Below are 21,161 nucleotides of genomic sequence, written 5' to 3'. Positions count from 1 at the left end.
ATCTGTCAAAGCCTATGCGATTATCTATTGCCATTATTATAGACAATCGCATACTGCCCAAGTGTTATCCTCAATGAGAGTCGGCTTTAGTTTTGCAATTACCATTATCATCGCTGTCAAGGGAACTGTAGCAGCCTCTGTAATGCGAATTCTTTGGAATGACAAACCGAGGAAGGACTTCTGTAATATACATGGAGGTCATTAATGGTGCTATAATTACTGAGTAGAACGTTTATGGGATCCTTAGCGGGAGAAAATAAAAAAGCGCCTTCCGGCCACCTTCTCTCGGCACTGGCAAAAAAAAACTAGGCGAACTCCCGCTGCCCACAGTTAAGATGGCGGCCGGAAGCGGCCGGGCCGCTCTAGCCAGAACACTCTATGTTCAGTGCCATTCACAGCGCGGCTTACGTCCTTTGCGCAAGGGATGAGGCCGGCGACCAGGCAGGCGTTGTGATCCTCTCGCCGAGCCGGTGAGAAAGGGGAGGCGGGGCTTACGCCTTTGGCGTAACTGGGAAACTGACGGGGGTTGAGGCAGCTGGGGAGCGTTCTAGGCCGGGGGACTTTCCTCCCCCAAATTGGGGGGGAAAGGCAGCCGAGGGGGCCGAATCTGGAAAGAGCCAAGGGGCCCAGGCTGCCGAGGGGGCGGGAGGGAGGCTAGGAGGCCGCTGGGGAAGGTTAAAGGACCCAGGAGGCCGGCCGAGGAGGGGGAGCAACAGAAGAGCACCGAGGAACCCAGGCGTCCGAGGGAGGGCCTGAGGCTAGCCAAGGCAATCTATAGGAGAGGGACCCAGAGGCCTAGGCCTCCTCCAGGGGGATGTCAGGCGACTGAGAATCTGAGGGGAGGGGGCCAGAAGTCCAAGGGAAGGGACTAAAGGTCCCCCCAGAACTGGAGAAGCAGAGGGACCCAGGTGTCCAAGAACCTGGAGGAAGGCAGGGGGAAGGGATCTGAGAGCTGGTGGCTCAGGGGCCCGAGAGTCTGGAGGAAACAGGATAAAGGGGTTCATGACCTGGTGGACAAGAGACCCTGGGTGTCTGAGAGCCAGAGCCTGGAATAAGGGACCGGTGACAGGGACATTAGGGATAAGACAATAAGCAGCCTTAAAAATTGGCTGGCTTCTGATTTAGGGATAGAGGGGGTCCCCCCCCCCAAAGGAATCCTAAAATTTGGAGGATAGATCCCCCCCTCCCCTCCTCACTTCTGACAAGGATTTCTGGCATAACTGCTGTCTGATCTGCCTTCCCACTTACAGGGACTGGGGCGGGTTTTGCACCAAGGATCGGATCCGGTTCTCCTCTCTATGCCTTCGTAGCAGAGAAGGTGGGTGGGCACCAAAAGCGTTGCTCTTTTGGCCCACCCCTCCTTGCCCGTCTAGACCCTCCATGGAACTGGCCCAAAGACCTTCATTCAGCTGCTGAAAGGGTCAGCCTCCCACAGCCTTGAAGGATGTAACCTACACCCCTGTGAAGCTGGGGGCAGCTCCTCCGTCTAAGCGAGTGAGGCTCTGCTGATGCCCAGCTGACACCTGGAAATGACTCCCTCCTAGCCGAATCGGAGACAGCCCCCCCACCCAAGCCCGCAACACTCAAGATGGAGAAAGTCCTCAGCAACCTCAGTGCGGTTGTGCCGGCTTCCCGCCTCACGCCGGCCTTCCCGCCCGCGGTCAAGGTTGGGCTCACGGCATTGTACACGGCGCTGTACGCCTTGCTTTTCCTCTCAGTCTACGCCCAGCTCTGGCTGGTTCTCTTCTATCGCCACAAGAAGTTCAGCTACCAGACTGTGTTCCTCTTCCTCTGCCTCTTCTGGGCCGCCTTGCGCACCACCCTCTTCTCCTTCTACTTCAGAAACACCCTCAAGGCCAACCACTTGGGTCCTTTCTTCTTCTGGCTTCTCTACTGCTGCCCGGTCTGCCTGCAGTTCTTCACCTTGACCCTCATGAACCTCTATTTTGCCCAGGTAAAATGCTCATGAAGGTGTGCCGGCCTGGGTGGCTTGTGGGTAGAAACGCCAAATTAAAATGGCTGGAAGGGCCTCTCTTTGGCAAGAGTTTGCAAACAGGAGTGCCAGAGGGGCCTTAGTTATATATGAAGGCTACATACTCAGCTCAAAATCCTTGTGTGTTTTGGTTCTGTGAAATGGGCATACGAGGAACAGTGGAGTACGTGTATCTTTGTCTGGGAGCTCTAGAAATCGGCACTTGCTCTGTCTGAACTGCAAAAATTAGAGTTACAACTGAACTCATTGCCAGAGTTTCTTGGTAGGAAATGCCACATCAGGGCTAGGAGACTGAGCTGTGAATTGAAAGACTCCTAGTTCAAATGTCTCCTGTGCCATGAATACACTTGGTGGCGCCGCTCTTTTTTGTCCTTGACCTCCTACCTGTTATAATTGTAACAGTAAACTATTATTATTATTTGTTTATTCATATTCTGCCCATTCCCCCATAGGGGCTCAGGGCAGAGTACAACATAAATAATAAAATCACAAAATCACAGCAGCATCATAATAAAAAAAACAATTACAGTCTTCAATACAACAGAATAATCCAGCAGAACAATATGATAAGATGGTGTAGCAGGACAGTGCAGCAAATCACTGCGGTAGGATAGTACAGTAGGGGAGGCCAACCAATTTAATGGATAGATGCCCGCTGCCTCACCCGAAGACCTGGTGGAACAGCTCCATTTTACAGGCAAGCCAGGTAGGTCCCGGATCTCTATAGGGAGCTGATTCCACCAGGTTTGGGCCAGGACCGAGAAGGACCTGGCCCTGGTAGAGGCAAGACGGGCATCTCTTGGGCTGGGGACAGTCAGCCTGTCTTGGGAGGCCGAACGAAGCAACCTCCGGGGCATATACAGGAAGAGATGGTCCTGCAGGTATGTTGGTCCCAGGCCACGTAAGGCTTTGTCAACTAACACCTTGAAATGGATCCGGTACTCTATAGGCAGCCAGCACAGGCCACGGAGCACCGGCTGCATCCTCACCCATACAGGTGATGCAGTCAGCAGGCGAGTTGTTGCGTTCTGCACCTGCTGCAGTTTCCGGATCAGTTTCAAGGGCAAGCCAGTGTAGAGCGAGTTACCGTAATCTAGTCTGGAAGTGACCATTGCACGGGTCACTGTGGCCAGGTCTTGGGGGGGGATAGATATAGTGCTAGCTGCCTGATCTGCCGCAGATGGTAGAAGGCAGACCCGGCAGCCGCCGTGGCCTGGGCCTCCATAGAAAGTGAGGCATCCAAGATCTCTCCCAAACTCTTCACCTGTTGGGTCAGCACTAAAACAGCGCCATCCAAGGCTGGGAGTTGGGTGCACAAACCCACCTCCCCTCGGCTCAGGCACAAGACCTCCGTCTTAGTTGGATTTGACTTCAGTCAGCTCTGCTGTAACCATCCCGCTATGGCTCCTAATGCCTCGGACAGGTGTTCAGGGGCAGAAGACGGTCTGCCTCCATCAACAGATAGAGCTGGGTGTCATCAGCATACTGGTGACAACCCAGGCCAAAACCTTGGGCAGTCTGGGCAAGGGGGCACATATAGATGTTAAATAATATGGACGAGAGAATAGCTCCCAGGGGCACTCTGCATATAAGTGGGTGTCGCAGGGAGGTCTGCTCGCCCAGCATCACCCTTTGTCCCCATCCCCGGAGGAAGGAGGAAAACCATTGCAAGGCTACCCCCCCATATTCTGGCGACGGCAAGGCGGTGGGTCAATAGATCATAGTCGACCTTGCAGGGTTGGTGTAAACGGTTCCCAAGAACATCTGTGAATAACTTAGACCATTTATTAAGTAGTGCACTGTTGTAACAGTCCTAATAGGCCCAGTTTTGCCAGACCTTGTAAGCTAAACGGGCAGATGTTGGATGGGGAGCCACTGAGGAAGACTGGGGCTGCTATGTAGAGGAAGGCAATGGCCAACCACCTCTGCTCATCTCTTGAAAACCCCATGAGATGGAATGTCATGGAGCCACCGTGTATCAGTTGCGACCTATGCGCTTTCTAAGCCAGGGGTGGCCAAACTTGCTTAACATAAGAGCCAAATAGAATAAATGTCAGATGACTAAGAGCCGCAGGACAGAAAGGCAGACAGGCAGGCAAACAGATGGGGGAGGGAGGGAGAGAGATGGAAAGAAAGCAACTTTAAATGCATTATCTAAGCTGCCACCTGGTTTGGCTTGGAGAAGTGATTTAAAGAGAGGAATGCCTTCTGCAAGCTGACTGCCAGGGCGGTGGGAGCTTCAAGAGCCACACAATATGTGTGAAAGAGCCACATGTGGCTCCCGAGCCACAGCTTGGCCACCCTTGCTCTAAGCTGTGGAGTCTTGTGAGCAAAAATACTACTTTGTGTGCTACTGGCTCTAAAGTTGCGAGCTACTGCATACATTAGTTTGCTCTGGGGCCATTTTTCCTGAGTGATAGCAAAAACGTGTGAGCCGGAGGCTTTTCCCTTAGGTACACTTGTTATTCCCTTTTCGACAATAGGTAATTGAGAGCCGGTTATCTGCAGAAGGGATCTGCAGAGCGGTGGGGCTTTCTCCTTAATCCACACCCAGTTCTGTGTCCACAGTCAGCCAGCAAGCTTGAAATCGCCATGTTTCTAATCCTTGCGAGACAAGAAAAAGGATTACTTAAAACAAAGGCAGAGAGGATCTAGAAGGGGCTTTGCTTTGCCTCTCCTCCCCTGACGTCTCCCATACGCATAGAAACAGGAAGAGGTGTGCCTGTCTGCCCACCTGTGTACCCCATAGCACTGCTCTAAAGGTCACTTCCATATCTGGGCTTGTCATTTACCTTTCTGGAATGAGTTACTTGTTGGTGTTTCGCAACCCTAGTGGGCCTTGCGCAAGCAGACAGGTCACCTTGGACCTAGGGAGTGCTGAAGCGTGCGTGCAGGCTTCTCCCACCCTGTCAGTTTAGGTGCGAGGGGGAATCTGTCTGTGTAGGTATCAGGCCATGCCGACGAAACTGAGCTCCTTTATCATCCTCTTGGGCTTTGGGCCAGGGCAGCAGGAGGGGTGGCGGATCAGTTGTTTCAAGCTGACTTCCCAATCCCTGCATCTTGTGTACTGCTAATCTCTCCCCCCACCCCCCGGCCCCAATCCTTCCTTCCAGGTGGTTTTCAAGGCCAAAGCAAAATACCGCCCTGAACTGACCAGAGGCCTGTGAGTATCCGTGCGTGACCAGTTTTGTCTGTAAATCATAACACTCACATCCTTCCTTCCCACACATTCCCTCTTGCAGGGGTAGGGGGGGGGATAGTGGAGAATGTGGGGCAAACGCAAAGGGTGGGGAAGATGTTAAGAGAGAGCTTGGCTTCAAACACCTTTGCTTCTCATGGGGAACCCTGATCTTAGGAAGCCTTGAGCTTAGATAGCCTTCTAAGGAAGAAGATGATGATGATATTGGATTTATACCTTGCCCTATACTCTGAATCTAAGAGTCTCAGAGCGGCTCACAATCTCCTTTATTTTCCTCCCCCACAACAGACACCCTGTGAGGTGGGTGGGGCTGAGAGAGCTCTCCCAGAAGCTGCCCTTTCAAGGACAGCTCTGCGAGAGCTATGGCTGACCCAAGGCCATTCCAGCAGTTGCAAGTGGAGGAGTGGGGAGTCAAATCTGGTTCTCCCAGATAAGAGTCTGTGCACTTAACTATTACACCAAACTGGTTCAACAAATTCAGGGCCAAGGAGAGGCCTGTTGGCTGCTATCCTGTAAACAGAGCATCCATGTTCAGAGGCAGTGTACCACTGAACGCCCAGATCTTGGGAGGACTATTGTCATTATGCTTCTCAGAAGCATCTGCTCAGGCTCCGCTGAAGGCATGGCGCTGGACTAGGTGGCCTCTTAACCCTGATCCAGCAGGGCTCTTCATGCTGTGCCGTGACTGACTTTCTCCATCCTTTTCTCTCCTTCCCAGGTTGGCAGTGCGGGGGGCATGCTTGGGCGCCAGCATCCTCTTCCTGGTGGTGAACGTGGCATGCGCCGTGCTAGTGCGGGCACGCCGGGCGGAGCCCTGGGCCGTGGTCCTGGCACGGGTCCTCATCAACGACTCGCTGTTTGTGCTGGGGGCTGTCTCTCTCGCGCTGTGTCTCTGCCTCGTGGCCCGTGGCTCCCCTTCCACGCGGATCTATCTGGAAGCCAAGGTAGGTTCTGCTGAGATTACGGCTCGCTCAGAATGGCAGAAGAGGCCTGGACGTGTCTTCCACGCCCATCTTACCCACTGAAGTAACAAAAGGGGTGAGCAATGAAGGCTTTGCCCAAGACCGCCCAAGACCACCTGAACCCTGCCTTGCAGGTCCAGAGCTGGCTGTCTTCTCATCTTGGAGGGCATGCCAACTTTCATTTCTGGAGGGAGGTTATACAGTGTCTTTGGCAGCTGTCATCAAAGCCGTGGGAGGATTCTAGCGTCATCCCTTCCGTCCTGCCTGGGCATAGAACTTGCTGAGAATGTCCCTCCCTCCACCTGACACCTTTATTGTGTTGTTTTTTTAAAAAATTAGTATTTGCATAATTTTTTTAAAAAATTGCTGTAAGTTGCTCTGGTAGCCAAGTTTGGCCAAAAAGCAGGGCAAAAACAATATAATGCCTTTTGGTTGACTGGCATGGAGATGAAGATGGCTGGGGGCTGGTGCAGTGTGGCGGTTAATAGCAGGCAGAGTCTAATCTGGAGAGCTCGATTTGATTTCCCTTTCCTGCACATAAGGCCTGCTGGGTGACCTGGGGCCAGTCAGCATTCTCTCAGAACTCTCTCAGCCCCACCTCCCTCACAAAATGCCTGTGGGAGGGAGAGGAAGGGAATGCCATTATGAGCTGCTTTGAATCTCCTTAAGATAAAAAAATGCAGGGTATAAAAACCAACCCTTTTTTCTTTGTTGAACAGTCTCTTATCTTGAGCTCATTAGCAAACTTTATACTGAGGGAACCTGGTTTCAGCAAAACCCAGGGATGGCTGGGGTACACTCCAGAAAAGACAGCGGAGATTTTTATGGCACTTTGGAGGATAGGTCATGGTGACTAAAGGGAACCTCTGCGTTCAGAAGTAGTCAGCCTCTGAATCCCAGGGCCAGGAGGCAACATCAGGGGAAGGCCTTGGCCTCTGTGCCCTGTTGTTGTTCCTCCAGAGGAACTGGTTTGCCGCTGTGTGAGACAGGATGCTGGGCTAGATGGACCACTGGTCTGATCCAGCGGGGCTCTTCTGATGTTCTTATGCCCTTGATGGAAGAACGAGTTTGCAGATTTAATTTTTGTGGACCACCACAGCCCCTCAAATGCGTTCAGGAGCTCTAGTCCTGCCATAGCTTTTGCTGCAGTAAATCTATTGGCATTTTTAAGGTACCGCCACAACATACCGGTTTTGCTGTTGCTCTAGCACAGCTAACACACTGGAATTTATCATGCCACAGAAGCTATCTATCCCTTAAGCAGACTATCACTGTTGCTGCACTTATTCATTACCAGTGGCAACTAGCTAGGAATGGGTTTCACCTGCCTGAATCGAATCTGATGTTCATTTGAATTAGATCTGGTATTTGTCTGTGCTTTGAGGATCCTTGTGACAGACCTCTGCCTCTTGCTGGCTTCTTGTGATGTTTTCCCCTTCTCTGTATTCAGCATGTAACTTAACTGAGATGACTTTGGTTGGTGTCATGTTGTATAATCCCAAGGCCATGAACTTGATTTCCTTATGCTGGCAATCCAGGAATACTAGAGGGCCTAGTTTTTGCTTGTAGGATGGTCGCTGTAATTTTAGTGGGTTAATGCAAACTAGGCCACATATGGAGGATGGGTAAAGATGTGCAGCCATGCAAAATCCAAATAACAAGATCTATGCAATATCATTTATAAGGGACCAACCAAAGGACACAAAACATTGGACAAGCTTTCAAGTTCACCAGACCTCTTCATCAGGCTGGATGTTACAAAATCTTTAAAAGAAGCTAAGTGGAGAATCTCCATGCCCAGATGCAGTGCACTTGTGAATACCAGTTGCGTTGGGGTGGGGCAACAGGATAAGGAGGATGCTGCTGTCATGCCCCGCTGATGGGCTTCCCCAAGGCATTTTGGGAAACAGAATACTAGACTAGATGGACCTTTGGCCTGACCCTGCAGAGCTGTTCTTAGGTTCTTCTGACCATCTCTTGCTTCTGGCAAAGTGGCCACCACCACAATTAACTTACTAGCATTTTAGATGCCGCAAGGATCTTTGTTGCTGTGGACCCTGAGGTCTACCCCTTGGCCATCCAGTCTTCCTTACCTGCCTGCCTCTTCCCTTAACAGGGCACCACCCTGTGCCAAACCGCTGCCATGGGTGGCACCATCGTCTTGCTATACGCCAGTCGAGCCTGCTACAACCTGGCAGCCTTGGCTCTCTCCTCCCGCACCCGTCTTGACTCTTTCGACTATGACTGGTACAACGTATCGGACCAGGTGAGCACAGCTGGGCCATGGGCAGGGCAGGGCTGCAGCTCCTCTGGGCGGAGCTTTGAAGCGCATTTTCCCAGTGGAAGGTCTCATCTGATATGGTGATGTAGAGTTCCAGGTCCAGTCCCTGGCATGTCCAGCTACGAGGATCAAATAGGTGAAGTGAAAGACTTCTGCTTGACACTGTGGAGAGCTGCTGCCAGTCAGAGCAGACAGTAAGTTGAAAGACCAGGGGTCTAACTCAGGAGAAGGCACGTGTTCCAAGGCCTTTTTCTCTTTGTTGTATAAACTGCAGCCAGCCTCGTCAGAGGAGGTATTAGGAAGGACTGAGCTTGCAAAGTAGGGACTTTTGACAATGCCTGTGGAATTGCATTGGTCCAGACAGGATCCATCTAACCATGCCTGAATCTCATTCTTTTTAATTTATTTTGAGAGCCAGTTTGGTGTAGTGGTTAAGTGCACGGACTCTTATCTGGGAGAACCAGGTTTGATTCCCCACTCCTCCACTTGCAGCTGCTGGAATGGCCTTGGGTCCTAGGAGTTGTCCTTGAAAGGGCAGCTGTTGTAAGAGCTCTCTCAGCCCCACCTACCTCACAGGGTGTCTGTTGTGGGGGGGGAAGGTAAAGGAGAGTGTGACCACTCTGAGATTCAAAGTATAGGTGGGATAGAAATCCAATATCTTCTTCTTCAAAGTAGGGACTTTTGGCAATGCCTGTGGAATTGCATCCATCCGTGACATGATCCATCTAACCATGCTTGAATCTCATTCTTTTTTAATTCATTTTATTTACATTACTTAATCTGTCTTTCTCACTGAGATTCATGGCGGATTGCACCATGTAAGTCAGTGGCATCTGCCAGGACTTCTCTTGGTGTCCTCTGAGCTTTTCAGGAAGTGGGTGGAGCTCTCGTATGGCAGGGCTTGTTATTGGCTGCCTGCATTCAGATTTCCACTGGAGGATTAGGAGAAGCTGTAAGCACCTGGGCTCTTCTTAGGCCACATGGTTCTTAGGCCACTCCCCCTTCAGGCTTTCCTTCTTTAGGAGGCATGAGGAGAGAGAGGCATTCCATTTGGCTCTGCTTCCTGCAGAAGCCATTTGGCATTTGCTTCTGCCTCTTGCAGAAGCCATTTTTGGAGGGAGGCGCTCACCACCCCCTCCCAAAACTCCAGATGTGCCCACAGGCTCAAAAAAACCCTGTTCTAAGTCATGGCAAATCAATAGAATGGGACATCCAATAAGCAGTGTAAGTAGGATTAGGATAGCTGAAAACTAAACCCAAGCAAAAATCTAAAACAAAGTGGAAACAAAGCAGATATACTAACATATGTTAAACAATGCAGAAATTACACAGTAGGATGCTCTGTTTATTTATGGATAGCCCCATTGGCCAGGGTGGGACTTGGCTGTTCTCTCTAGATGGCTTGAGACCTGGTCTTCCGGGGGACTGGCTAACTTTTGTATGCACGCAGCTTCCACCCAAAATACAGAAGAAGGAGATGGGCATGTTTTTTTGAGGGGGGGGGGTTGAAAAATAATTTTACTTTTGGACCATTTACCTCAGTTGTGTACTCTGACCAGCAGCAGTTATTCAGAGTCAGAAAAAGGAGTACCTCCCCCCCCCCCCCCCAATATCAGCTACCTGAGATCCTTTGCCAGAGGACTGGACCTGGGGCACTTCTGCATGCCAGCCTTAGCTTTGCCACTGCCCCTCCAACCATGGGGCATTACTTTGCCTTCTGCCATAGCATGTGGCTCATGTCTCTGAAATCTTGTGGAGTTGGCTCCGCTGATGCTACCCTGCTAGCCTCACTGGGATATTAAAGTGGGGAGTGTTGGTTCAGAGGTCCACTCTCCACCGGGGATCTGATCTGTCTTCTGTCTGCTCCCATCACAGGCAGATCTAATCACAGACTTAGGAGACCAAGGATACATCGTCTTTGGCCTCATCCTCTTCGTTTGGGAACTGCTGCCCACTGCATTGTTGGTTGGATTCTTCCGGGTGCACCGGCCTGCTCAGGATATGGTGAGAGGGGGGGTGGGGCTGGAGAGGAGTAATCCAGATCAGTGTATGATGGAAGCAAGACCTGAAGTTGGGTGGGCGGGGTTGGGTTTCCAGGCTTCCCATTGGCCCCAAGCATTTTATATTGAACAGAATCATGTTTGAAGATTTGATGCAATGTAGTATGTTCAGGTTTGTTTGTTTTAAAAGAACAAGTTTCTAGTCCTCATTGCCATGGGGGAAAGTAAAAAGAGCTAGACGGATCTTAGCAGTGTTGAGGGCACTAGCCTGTTCTCCACACCACAATCTTCTCCTCTTGTGGATGCTGAGACGTGGTACTGACCAAATCAGCACCAATTGGCATGCATTAAATCCACAATAGTTAAATGATGGAATTCGCAGCCAATGCTCACAGTGATGGCCATGATCCTGAAAAGGGAATTGAGACAGATTCATGGTGGAGAGGTCCATCCATGGCTGCTAGCCACGGTGACTAAAGGGAGCCTCCATATTTAGTTGCAGTGAGTAGCCATGTTGGTCTGTGGTAGAACAGCAAGATTCGAGTCCGCGTGCACCTTAGATACCAACAAGATTTTTGTAATATGAGCTTTCAACAAAGAGAAGCTGACGAAGGGAGCAGACTCCCAGAAGCTTATAGCCTGTAAATCTTGTTGGTCTCTCAGGTGCGGCTGGATTGAAATCTGGTTGTCAGTATTCAGATGCACTTAGCCTCTGAATCCCAGTGCCAGGAGGCAACATCAGGGGAAGGCCTCGGCCTCTCTGCCCTGTTTGTTGTAGTGGTTAAGCATGCAGATTCTTATCTGGGAGAACCGGGATTGATTCCGCACTCCTCCACCTGCACCTGCTGGAATGGCCTTGGGTCAGCCACAGCTATCGCAGGAGTTTTCCTTGAAAGGGTAGCTTCTGGGAGAGCTCTCTCAGCCCCACCCACCTGACAGGGTGTCTGTTGTGGGGGGAGAAGATATAGGAGATTGTAAGCCGCTCTGAGTCTCTGATTCAGAGAGAAGGGTGGGATATAAATCTGCAGTCATCTTCTTATTGTTGTTGGCCCTCCAGAGGAACTGGTTGAGGCCACTATGTGAGACAGGATGCTGGACTCAATGGGCCACTGCTCTGATCCAGCAGGGCTCTTCTGGTGTCCTTCCAGCAGACAGGAGGGGCGGTTTCAGTCCGTTGGGTACAAGTTGCTGAGCAGCCAGGACTTGGGCAGGAGGAGAGGGAGGAAAGGGAATGCGAGGTTCCTGCTAATGGCTTTTCCCTCCCTGTGTAGAGTGCCAGCCGTGTCTTCAACCGGCAGCTTGGAGTCTCCCGTTCCTATTTCTTTGACCACCCTGGACAGCGTGATAGCGAAGGACTGACCAACAGGTAACCGCTCGTCCTCCCTGGTATGTAGGCATGCATAAGGATCCCAGCCCTCTGATTTTGTGTCACAGAGGGCTCCTGAAGTGTGCATATAAAGAACTGGCTCCAGTTGCTTTTCCCCCAGTTCCTCTAAGACAAAAGCCAAAGCTGGCCTACCCAGTGCCTCCGGTGAGCACAAATCCCCTGCTGTTCAGCTCCTGGCAACAGATATTTAAAGGGAGACTGTGCCTGAACTTGGAGCAGGGCCGGATTAAACCCTGTGGAAGCCCCTAGGCAGTCAAAATCTCAGGGGCCCCCTTGCAAATTATCTCAGAGTTGGAGTGGCTGCCCATGGCCCCTTCTGCAGCCTGCAGGTACCTTCTCAAAAGCCCCTTTGACAAAGCTGCAGGGGAGAAGCAGAGAGAGTCAACCTTGGTGACGACGCCAGTATCAGCCGCACTAGGCAAGCCAGGCAAAGAGCGGCTCAGTAGCTGGCTACGTGTGCAGGCTGGGAGGGCTGCAAGCAGGGGGGAAACTGGAGGCAGAAACTGGCCCAGGGCCCCTAAGGGCTTATAGGCCAGTGCCTACTTGGCCTAATTGTTCATCTGGCTCTGACTCGGAGGTTCTGTGTAGACTCGATTCCCAACCCAAGAATGCTGCCAAAGGCCATACGATGACTCTCACTCTCTCTCTCTCTCGCTCTTCTCCCTTACAGCCTGACGGGGCGGCTGAGCAGCGGAAGCTGGTACGGCTCCATCAACCACGGCAGCACCGGCGAGCAGGACTGGTTTGGGGGTCACCCTCCCACGGCCCCCCTTCTCTTCTCGCAAGCGGCCGTTTCTGGCAGCCACCACCACAGCCTCTACTCCACCCCACAGAACTGAGGAACATGGGAGGGTTTGGGCGGGAGGGGGAACCAGAAGCCTGGGGGTAGCAGGGTGGGGGATCCTTACCAATGCCGGAAGTTGGCCAGTTCAGAGGCAGGGGACGCACCGAGTGTTATAGCCGCAGCCCCTTCCCCAAATTGTGTAGTCGGAAAATCTAGCTTCTTCCTTAGCCGTGGGGCTGGTTGGTCATTTGCTGGCACTTTGGGTCCTGATGCTTGAACCACATGCCTCCCCCTGCCCACTTGCCGTCTCCTGAATACCAATAGTATACTTAGAACTCTGGCACTTTAATTGAAGGGGGGTTTTGGGGGGTGGGGGTGGGGAGGGTTGCAGTTTTATCTGTGATGTCATTGTTTAAATAGAATTCTGGCAAAACTGGGGCGGGGTTTTTTCTCTTCCTTCTTCCCCTTCCTCTGCCCCATGAGCCGGAGCTGCAGTGGTTGGGGTAACCTCTTTTTTTCGTCCTACACTAGACTCACTGCAGTTTTGGTGCTGATCCCATTTCTCCCCCCTCTTACAATACAGTCTGTTTGTGTTAGCATCTTTTGTGTGTGTCGTTCTTAACGATCCCTTTTTCAAGACTGCTTTTATCCCAGTCGAGAGCACTTTCCACCGGCACAGGGAGCCTTCCCTGGATGAAAGGGAAGCTCCTCACACCGGGGAAGAAACACTGCTGCTGTTAGCGGAGCAGAGGTTTAAAAGAAGGGGTTGGATTCTGTGGATAGTTTCCATTCACTGAAACAAGAGAGCTTTGCCATCTTCACCCCTGCAGAAAAACCAACAAAATGGGATCACAGTTCATATTATAGGCAATACAAAAACAAACAAACACTGTGATATACAGGCTAACAACGTTTAGTAAAACTTTTTAAGAGTCCTGTAAAACTATTGTATGCATTATAAAGAAGTCCAACTTTACAACATTACAAGCAGGCCTCGGATTCAGCGGGAGCTCACAGGAGCACAGCTCCTGAACCTTTCTGAAAGTTCCACCTCCTCCTTCCCACCTTGTCCATTGAATAGTAGGTGCAGCTGAATGAGCTCCACAAACCTGTTTTTTTTACAAAATGACCCCTGATTACAAGAAAGGTCCATCCAGTGAGCACCCAGATCTAAGCTCATTTAAAATTATAGAATCATAGAGTTGGAAGGGACCTCCAGGGTCATCTAGTCCAACCCCCTGCACAATGCAGGAAACTCACAAACACCTCCCGCTAAATTCACAGGATCTTCATTGCTGTCAGATGGCTATTGAGCCTTTGTTTAAAAACCTCCAAGGAAGGAGAGTCATTCATCAATGACTTCCTCAGGAGTATTCCTGTTTCCTTCAGGGGTATCAACCTCTCATTACAATTCATTGTTAATGCTTTCTGCAGCATCTTTACTTTCTTCAAAAACTCTCATCCTGGAATAAACCATTGTAGTTATAACAAGATACAACACAAAGCTGAATGGAAGTGGATAACTCTTAATTTTTAATGAATGTTTTTTTAATTTTTATTGTTATCAAGAATTTACCTCTCAGCACCACTTAAGTGTTTATAATAGGAGCAAGCTAGTCCTAAACTTCTTCTCTAACCAGATTCAAAAGTCTCCTGGGATTTTGCTGGCAAAATGCTCTCTGCACTGTTTATAATTGGAGCAAGCCATTCCTTTTGATGGCAAAAAGCTCTCAATACATGTATACAATTTTGGAGCTAGCCAGACCTGAGCTTCTTCTCTTACCAGATGCACAAGCCTTTTGGATTTTCCACCCTTGCAGCAAAACATGGCATCTCCCCCCTTCACCACTGTCTTCTTGACCCCTGTCCTGGCCCCCTTTGAAGAGGGGCAATTTGGACAACTCCAGGAGGGGAAAGGTGAGAATTTGTACATTGCTGATAGAAACTTTTGGTGGAATCCAACCCAAGGACTCAGAATCTTTCTGTGGTCATGTGGGGATGGGTGGGCAGGGACAGTATAGCCCAGGACTGGCCAAACTTGCTTAACAGAAGAGCCACATAGAATAAATGTCAGATGTTTGAGAGCCACAAGACAGGAAGGAGGGAGGGAAAGAAGGAAAATAGATGGCGGGAGAGGTGGAAAGAAAGCAACTTTAAATGCATTCTTGAAGCCGCTGGCTGGCTTGACTCGGAGAAGTGATTTGAAGAGAAATGCCTTCTCCAAGCCAGCCGACAGGGTAGTGCGGCCTTTGAGAGCTAATATAGCCTGCCCTTATCAGATCTCAAAAGCTAATTAGGGCTGGTACTTGGGAGACCACCAAGGAAGGCTCTGGAGAGGAAGGTGATGGCAAACCACCTCTGTGTCTCACAAGCCTTGAAAGCCCCTTGCTGGGGTCATCCTAAGTCAGCTGTAGTTTTATGGCACTCGACACACACACACACGGATGTTTGGGAATCTGGGGAGGCAAACTTTCATATGATAACAAACCTGCTTTCTTCTGTAGGTCAGTTTTTGGGATCAACACTGTATCATGTTGTTTAGCCAAATGTATTTAAAAAGAGCTTTAAAAAAATAAAATCCCACTTCTTTTTTTGGACATTTATATTCCAGCCTATCTCGGTAGCTGGTCAAAGCAGCAATCAATAAAAGAAGGTGCTATTTTAGCAATCGTAAGAATTAATAAAAACATTGTTTTGGTAACAGTCGAGCAGCAGTAGCCTGTCCTGACTTGGATACCTCAGGCTAGGCTGATCTTGTCAGATTGTGGAAGCTAAGCAGGTTGAGTCCTGGTTGGTACTTAGGGAAAAAGACAACCAAGGAAGTCATAGATTGCTGTGCAGAGGAACACAACGGCAAACCACCTCTGAATGTCCCTTGCCTTGAAAACCCTACAGGATCTTCATAAGTAAGCTTAATTTTTTTTTTTTAAATCAGTAGCCTAAATCGTTACAAGAGCAGGCAAGGAGATAGATATTGGGAGACAAAGACAATCTGACAGTGCCAAAGACAAACCAGCCAAATGTGTGGATGAATAAATGCCTCTGCCAGAGATTCTGGGTAACTATCTGTGAAAGTTCCATCACTGAGGTGCCGCTTTACAAAGGCCATGTCCCTCGACCAACCACCTCCCCTCCATGAAAGTTCCTAATAAACAATGGAGAAGGGCTTTCAACAACAGACCTGTTTTAAATTATTTAACTGCACAGATTTTTTTGACACTTCACTGTTCTGGATTGTTTTCATTTTTATCCACCCTGTGGGTTAGACCACAGAAGGTAGACAGCTGAGAACTTGATGATGTCAGTACAATTTTATTGGATGCAACTCTGCACTGGTTTATTTCATGATGGAAATATTGTTTGAGGCAGAATGCCACCTCTCTACTGCCCCACTCCCTGGCTTATATTTCAGGAAGAATTACAAACTCCCCTTTTCAGAAAAAAGGATGACAATTAAGAGTTCTGTCTTTTTGGATGGTGAGGGACCTGCTACAGTCTCTGGATTTTCAGCTTTATCATTTGTTGCTCTGGCTACTCCATGTGGGATAAAATGAACCTGTATCCTTAGGATGTTTGTTTCTTTTGCTGCTGGCTAGAGTGACTCTCTGCCACAGATCACAATCCCCTGCAAAGTCTCAAAGCAAAAGTATTTCTTTGACTGCATACAGAACATGAGTGCTATGCTGGCACCAGTGTTCCCTCTAAGCTGAGTTAGCGTGAGCTAGCTCACAGATTTTTAGCCTCCAGCTCACACATATGAACATATGAAGCTGCCTTCTGCTGAAACACACCCTCGGTCCATCAAAGTCAATATTGTCTACTCAGACTGGCGGCAGCTCTCCAGGGTCTCAAGCTGAGGTTTTTCATACCTACTTTCCTGGACCCTTTTTAGCTGGAGATGCCAGGGATTGAACCTGGGACCTCCTGTTTACCAAGCAGATGCTCTACCACCGAGCCACCGTCCCTCCCCATTTTTGCCTTAGCTCAGGAAGAATGACCCCAGAGCACACTAATTTGCGCAGCAGTTCATAGCTTTAGTGCCAGTAGCTCACAAAGTAGAATTTTTGCTCACAAGACTCTGCAGCTTAGAGGGGACATTGGCTGGCATCATCTGATTCTGCATCTGGATTGTCTCCTCTGTGAATCAAGCCCATTTGTGAATCAAAGACGTTTCTCTGCCTGAGACCTTGGGAAACCATGGCTAGTCAGAGTAGGTGATAACTGGCCTAGTGGTTTAATGGTCTGACCTGACAGAACACAACTTCATACATTCATCCTCTGGGGTGGGTTCTATGGATTTCTTCCACCAACTGGTAGCAACTTCCTCTAGTTTATCTTTCCTCAAAGAGACTCCTGCAAGCAGAAGTTGCCTTACATACAAGGAAGGTGCTAACCATTAGTGCAGCGGTACTCAGTCTGTGGACCACAGAGGGGCCATGGCTCAGTGGTAGCCCATCTGGTTGGTATACAAGAAGGTCCCAGGTTCAGTTTCTGGCATCTTCTGCTAAAGGATCTTGTAGTAGGTGATGTGAAAGATCTCAGCCTGAAACCCTGGAGAGCTGCTGCCAGCCTGAGTAGACAATACTGACCTTGATAGACCAAGGCTCTGATTCAGTTTAAGGGAGCTTAATGTATGTTCATGTGAGGATACTGAAGGGGTTGTGGCTCAGTGGAAAAGCCTCTGCTTTGCATGCAAGAGGTCCTGGGTTCAATCCCCAGCATCTCCAGTTGGAAAAAGACCAGGAACAATACTCTCTCTAAGCCAGGGGTGGGGAACCTTTTGGGGGAGGGACGGTGGCTCAGTGGTAGAGCATCTGCTTGGTAAGCAGAAGGTCGCTGGTTCAATCCCTGGCATCTCCAAAAAGGGTCCAGGCAAGTAGGGGTGAAAATCCTCAGCTTGAGACCCTGGAGAGCCGCTGCCAGTCTGCGAAGACAATACTGGCTTTGATGGACCAAGGGTCTGATTCAGTATAAGGCAGCTTCATATGTTCATATGATATCTCAAGTGGGTTAGAAAATTTTTAGATGAATTAATAAACATGGTACATTGGTTACTGTGACAGAGTAGGAAGCCCTTCGATGATTTTGGGTCAGTCACAGACTTCCAGCTTAACCTACTTTATAGGATTGTGGTGAAGGTAAAACAGGAGTATACTATCCTGAGTTATTTGGAAGAAGGGTGGAATAAAGAAAAACATAGCCGATAAAATCCTTCCTTTCTCTTGTTTCCATAAAAAAAGAGTTGTACATAAACACAATATCTTGTGTTTAATACAGTGGTTAAATGCCCTGGAGAATATAAATTGAATAGCGCAGAGTGAGCAAGGGGTTAATACACTGTGAAAAGAGTTGGACAATACAGGAAGACTTTTTTAGCTGCTTGCAAAGCAACAATGTGAACGTTGTTGATAGGACAACCAACCCTTCCCTTATTTTTACCTTTTTGGAAGCCACCAAAGCTTCCAGACAACTGATGGTGGAAACCAAAACAATGAATTTCAAAGGACTGGCCAGCCTCTGCCCTAACTAATTAGATCCCACCAGCTCCTCGCTGACTTCCTCTATGCTATGGCTACACTAGGGAGGGCAGTACATATGAAATCCAGTCTTGCCCACCTTAACTGGCTGCTGTTCAGTGTGAGAAAGTGGAAGGCAGCCAAAAACTAAAAGTAGGCTGTCAATGTGAAGGGATTCTGTAAGACTGCAGAAAATGGTGAAGAGAAATAAAATCCTAGTTTAAGGTAGGGTTGCCAAGTCCAATTCAAGAAATATCTGAGGGCTCTGGGGGTGGAGCCAGGAGATGTTGGGCGTGGAGCCAGGAGCAAGGTTGTGACAAGCGTAATCGAATTCCAAAGGGAGTTCTGGCCATCACATTTACAGGGATGTGTGTAACCTTCCTTCCCTCTATTGGAAATGATAAAGGATAGGGGCACCATCTTTGGGGGCTCATAGAATTGAACCTCCTGGTCCAATCCTTTTGAAATGTGGCGGGTATTTTGGGGAGAGGCACTGGATGCTATGCTGAAAATGTGGTACCTCTACCTCAAAAAACAGCGCCCCGCCCCCAGCCCCAGATACCCATGGATCAATTCTCCATTATACCCTATGGGAATTGGTCTCAGTAGGGAATAACGGAGTGCCCAGCAGACATTTCTCTCTCCCCCACACATTTTCTGGTGCCCCTGAAGTGGGGAAAGGGCTTCCAAACCAGGGGGGATCCCCTTCCCCCACCTGGGAATTCACAACCCTAGTTTAGGGCTTGCTTGTTGTGACAGACAAGGTCTAGGTTTGTAAATTTGGCTCCCTCAGCCCCTGTTTTTTGACGCTACTACTTTCCCCACTCTTGGAAGTTTCTGCAGAAAAGCTACTGCTTGGGACCTTGTTTTAATGGCCTCTCTGAGTGGTGCAGTTTCAAACCAAGCCAGAGGCAGATGTGTTGGTTAACAACTAGTGATGTTGCAAAGCTTGTCAAAGTTGGATGTAGGGTTGCCAAGTCCAACCCCAGAAATAACTGGGGACTTTGGGGGTGGAGCCAGGAGACTTTGGGGGTGGAGCCAGGAGACACTGGGGTGGAGCTAGGGGGGAGGGGGGGAACGGCACCGGGGAGCGTGGCGAGCCGCCCTGTCTCAGAGCGGGCGACGCTGCTGCGCCGCTGCTGCCTCTTCTCCGCTCGCCGTGGCTGCTCCTCCGAGATGGGCTCAGCCTGAGCCCATATCGGAGGAGCAGCCACGGCGAGTGGAGAAGAGGCGGCAGCGGCGTGGCGGCCTCGCCCGCTCCGCCTCTGGGGTGGAATCATAGGGGGGGTGGAGGCGGGCCGGGGGCGTGGCAAGTCCGGGTCCTAGAAGGGCCCGGATTCGCGGCTCGCCATGCTCCTGGCCTGCCTCCGCCCTCCCCTGGTTTTGCCTGCACTGCTGCCGCCTCTTGGCTGCTCCTCCGAGATGGGCTCAGCCTGGGCCCATCTCAGAGGAGCAGCTGTGGTGGGCAGGGAGGGGGCGGCGGCGGCGCGGCAGCCTCGCCCGCTCTGGGATGGGGCGGCTCGCCATGCTCCCCGGCGCCGTTTTCCCCCTCCCCCCGCTTCCGATTTTTTGGAAGGCGGGGGAAGAGGGTGGAAATCCTGGGGTCCCCCGCCAGGGCGGGAGGGTTGGGAAGCCTAGTTGGATGCAATAAATCCAAAGCGGTTTCTGTCATGGAGTTAGGGCCTGAATTGAGCCTCAGTCCCTTGCTAAACCTTCCCCAGAATCCCACAGCGGTTTCAAACTAGGGATGGTACTTATGATTACAAACCTCTAGGTGGGGCCTGGGACTACAGAGATCAGCTCCCCAGAAGAACATGGCTGCTTTGGAGGGTTGCCAGTTCTGTGTTTCAAATACCTGGAGATTCGAGAGTGGGGGGGTGGAGCCAGGAGAGGGCAGGGTTTGAGGGGGAAAGGGCCTTAGCAGGGTACAATGCCATAGAGTCCACCCTTCAAGGCAACCATTTTCTCCAGGGAAGCTGATCTCTGCCAGCCGGAGATCAGTTATACCAGGGGTGGGGAACCTTTTTTCTGCCAAGGGCTGTATGGATATTATAACATCATTCGTGGGCCATAAAAATTAATGCAAATAATTGTTTTTCTATTTGAAGTCATGTGAAAAGAGCCTAATCTGGTGTGCGAACACGCACACACACGGCCTGCTGCCCAAGGCAAATGTATAGGTCCAGGGCTTTTTTGCAAAAAAAGCCCAGCAGGAACTTAGCAGCATATTAGACCACATCCCCTAATATTAGCATATTAGGCCACATCATCTAGGATAATCAAGTGCAAACTGAACTGTGACAGTAACTTTTTGAGGCCCTGCAGCAATTCTGGCTGGCCAGCCAGGCCCCAGGGAGGCTGCTGCAGAGTACATCTGGGCCTTGTGATCCCTGCCTGGCCCTGGGGAGGCTGCTGCACAGCGCGGCTGGGCCCCACGATCCTCACTCGCCAGCCAGGCCCCAGGGAGGCTGCCACATGGCTCGGTTTGGCCCAGCAATCCCCGAAGGCCACACCAAGTGACCTCGAGGGCCGTATACAGCCCTTGGGACGGAGGTTCCCCTCTCCTGAGTTACACCATACTGAGGTCTTTCTCCCCCTTCCCCTCCAGGCTCCACCTTCCAAATCTCCAGGTATTTCCTAACCCAAAGCTGGAAGCCCTAGTTGCCAGCTTCCAGGTGGGTCCTGGAGTTTAGAAATCGCTTAGAATTGATCTCCTGACTACCAAGATCAATCCCCCGGGAGAAAATATCAGGTTGGATTCTCAAATGCAACCTCAAATCTACAAGAATTTCCCAACCTGAAGTTGGCACTGCCCTACTGGAACATAAATGATGCTTCAGAGGCCTAAGTCAAGCTGCCAGCTCTCTTGAGGCTGCCACTATGAAGAGGTGGAGCCCTGGAGCTTAGGGGTGTTGAAGCAAGGGCTGGGACTTGGAGGCTATTAATTTTTTCAATTAAAAAAAGAGACTGTAGGCTAGGGTTGCCAATCCCCAGGTGGGGGCAGGGGATCCACCGATTTAGAGGCCCTCCCCTCGCTTC

At 50.3% G+C, this 21,161-nt stretch overlaps 1 protein-coding gene and 1 non-coding gene across 2 annotated transcripts; both read left to right on the top strand.

Moving 5' to 3' along the window:
* Positions 1 to 1,046: 1,046 nt before the first annotated feature.
* On the top strand, positions 1,047 to 13,202 carry GPR137 (G protein-coupled receptor 137). Its single transcript, XM_060254502.1, has 7 exons — positions 1,047 to 1,954; positions 5,107 to 5,156; positions 5,911 to 6,136; positions 8,271 to 8,420; positions 10,311 to 10,439; positions 11,707 to 11,801; positions 12,493 to 13,202. Exons 1-7 carry the CDS (start codon positions 1,589 to 1,591, stop codon positions 12,659 to 12,661), a joined length of 1,185 nt encoding a protein of 394 aa, XP_060110485.1. The 5' UTR covers positions 1,047 to 1,588; the 3' UTR covers positions 12,662 to 13,202.
* Positions 13,203 to 17,261: 4,059 nt separating this feature from the next.
* TRNAA-UGC (transfer RNA alanine (anticodon UGC)) lies at positions 17,262 to 17,333 on the top strand. The gene has a single exon. It is a non-coding gene; the product is annotated as a tRNA-Ala (tRNA).
* The last annotated feature ends 3,828 nt before the right edge of the window (positions 17,334 to 21,161 follow it).

The sequence above is a fragment of the Heteronotia binoei genome, chromosome 1 (assembly GCF_032191835.1).
Source record: "Heteronotia binoei isolate CCM8104 ecotype False Entrance Well chromosome 1, APGP_CSIRO_Hbin_v1, whole genome shotgun sequence".
NCBI lineage: Eukaryota > Metazoa > Chordata > Lepidosauria > Squamata > Gekkonidae > Heteronotia > Heteronotia binoei.
This window is presented reverse-complemented; position numbering and strand designations above follow the sequence as displayed.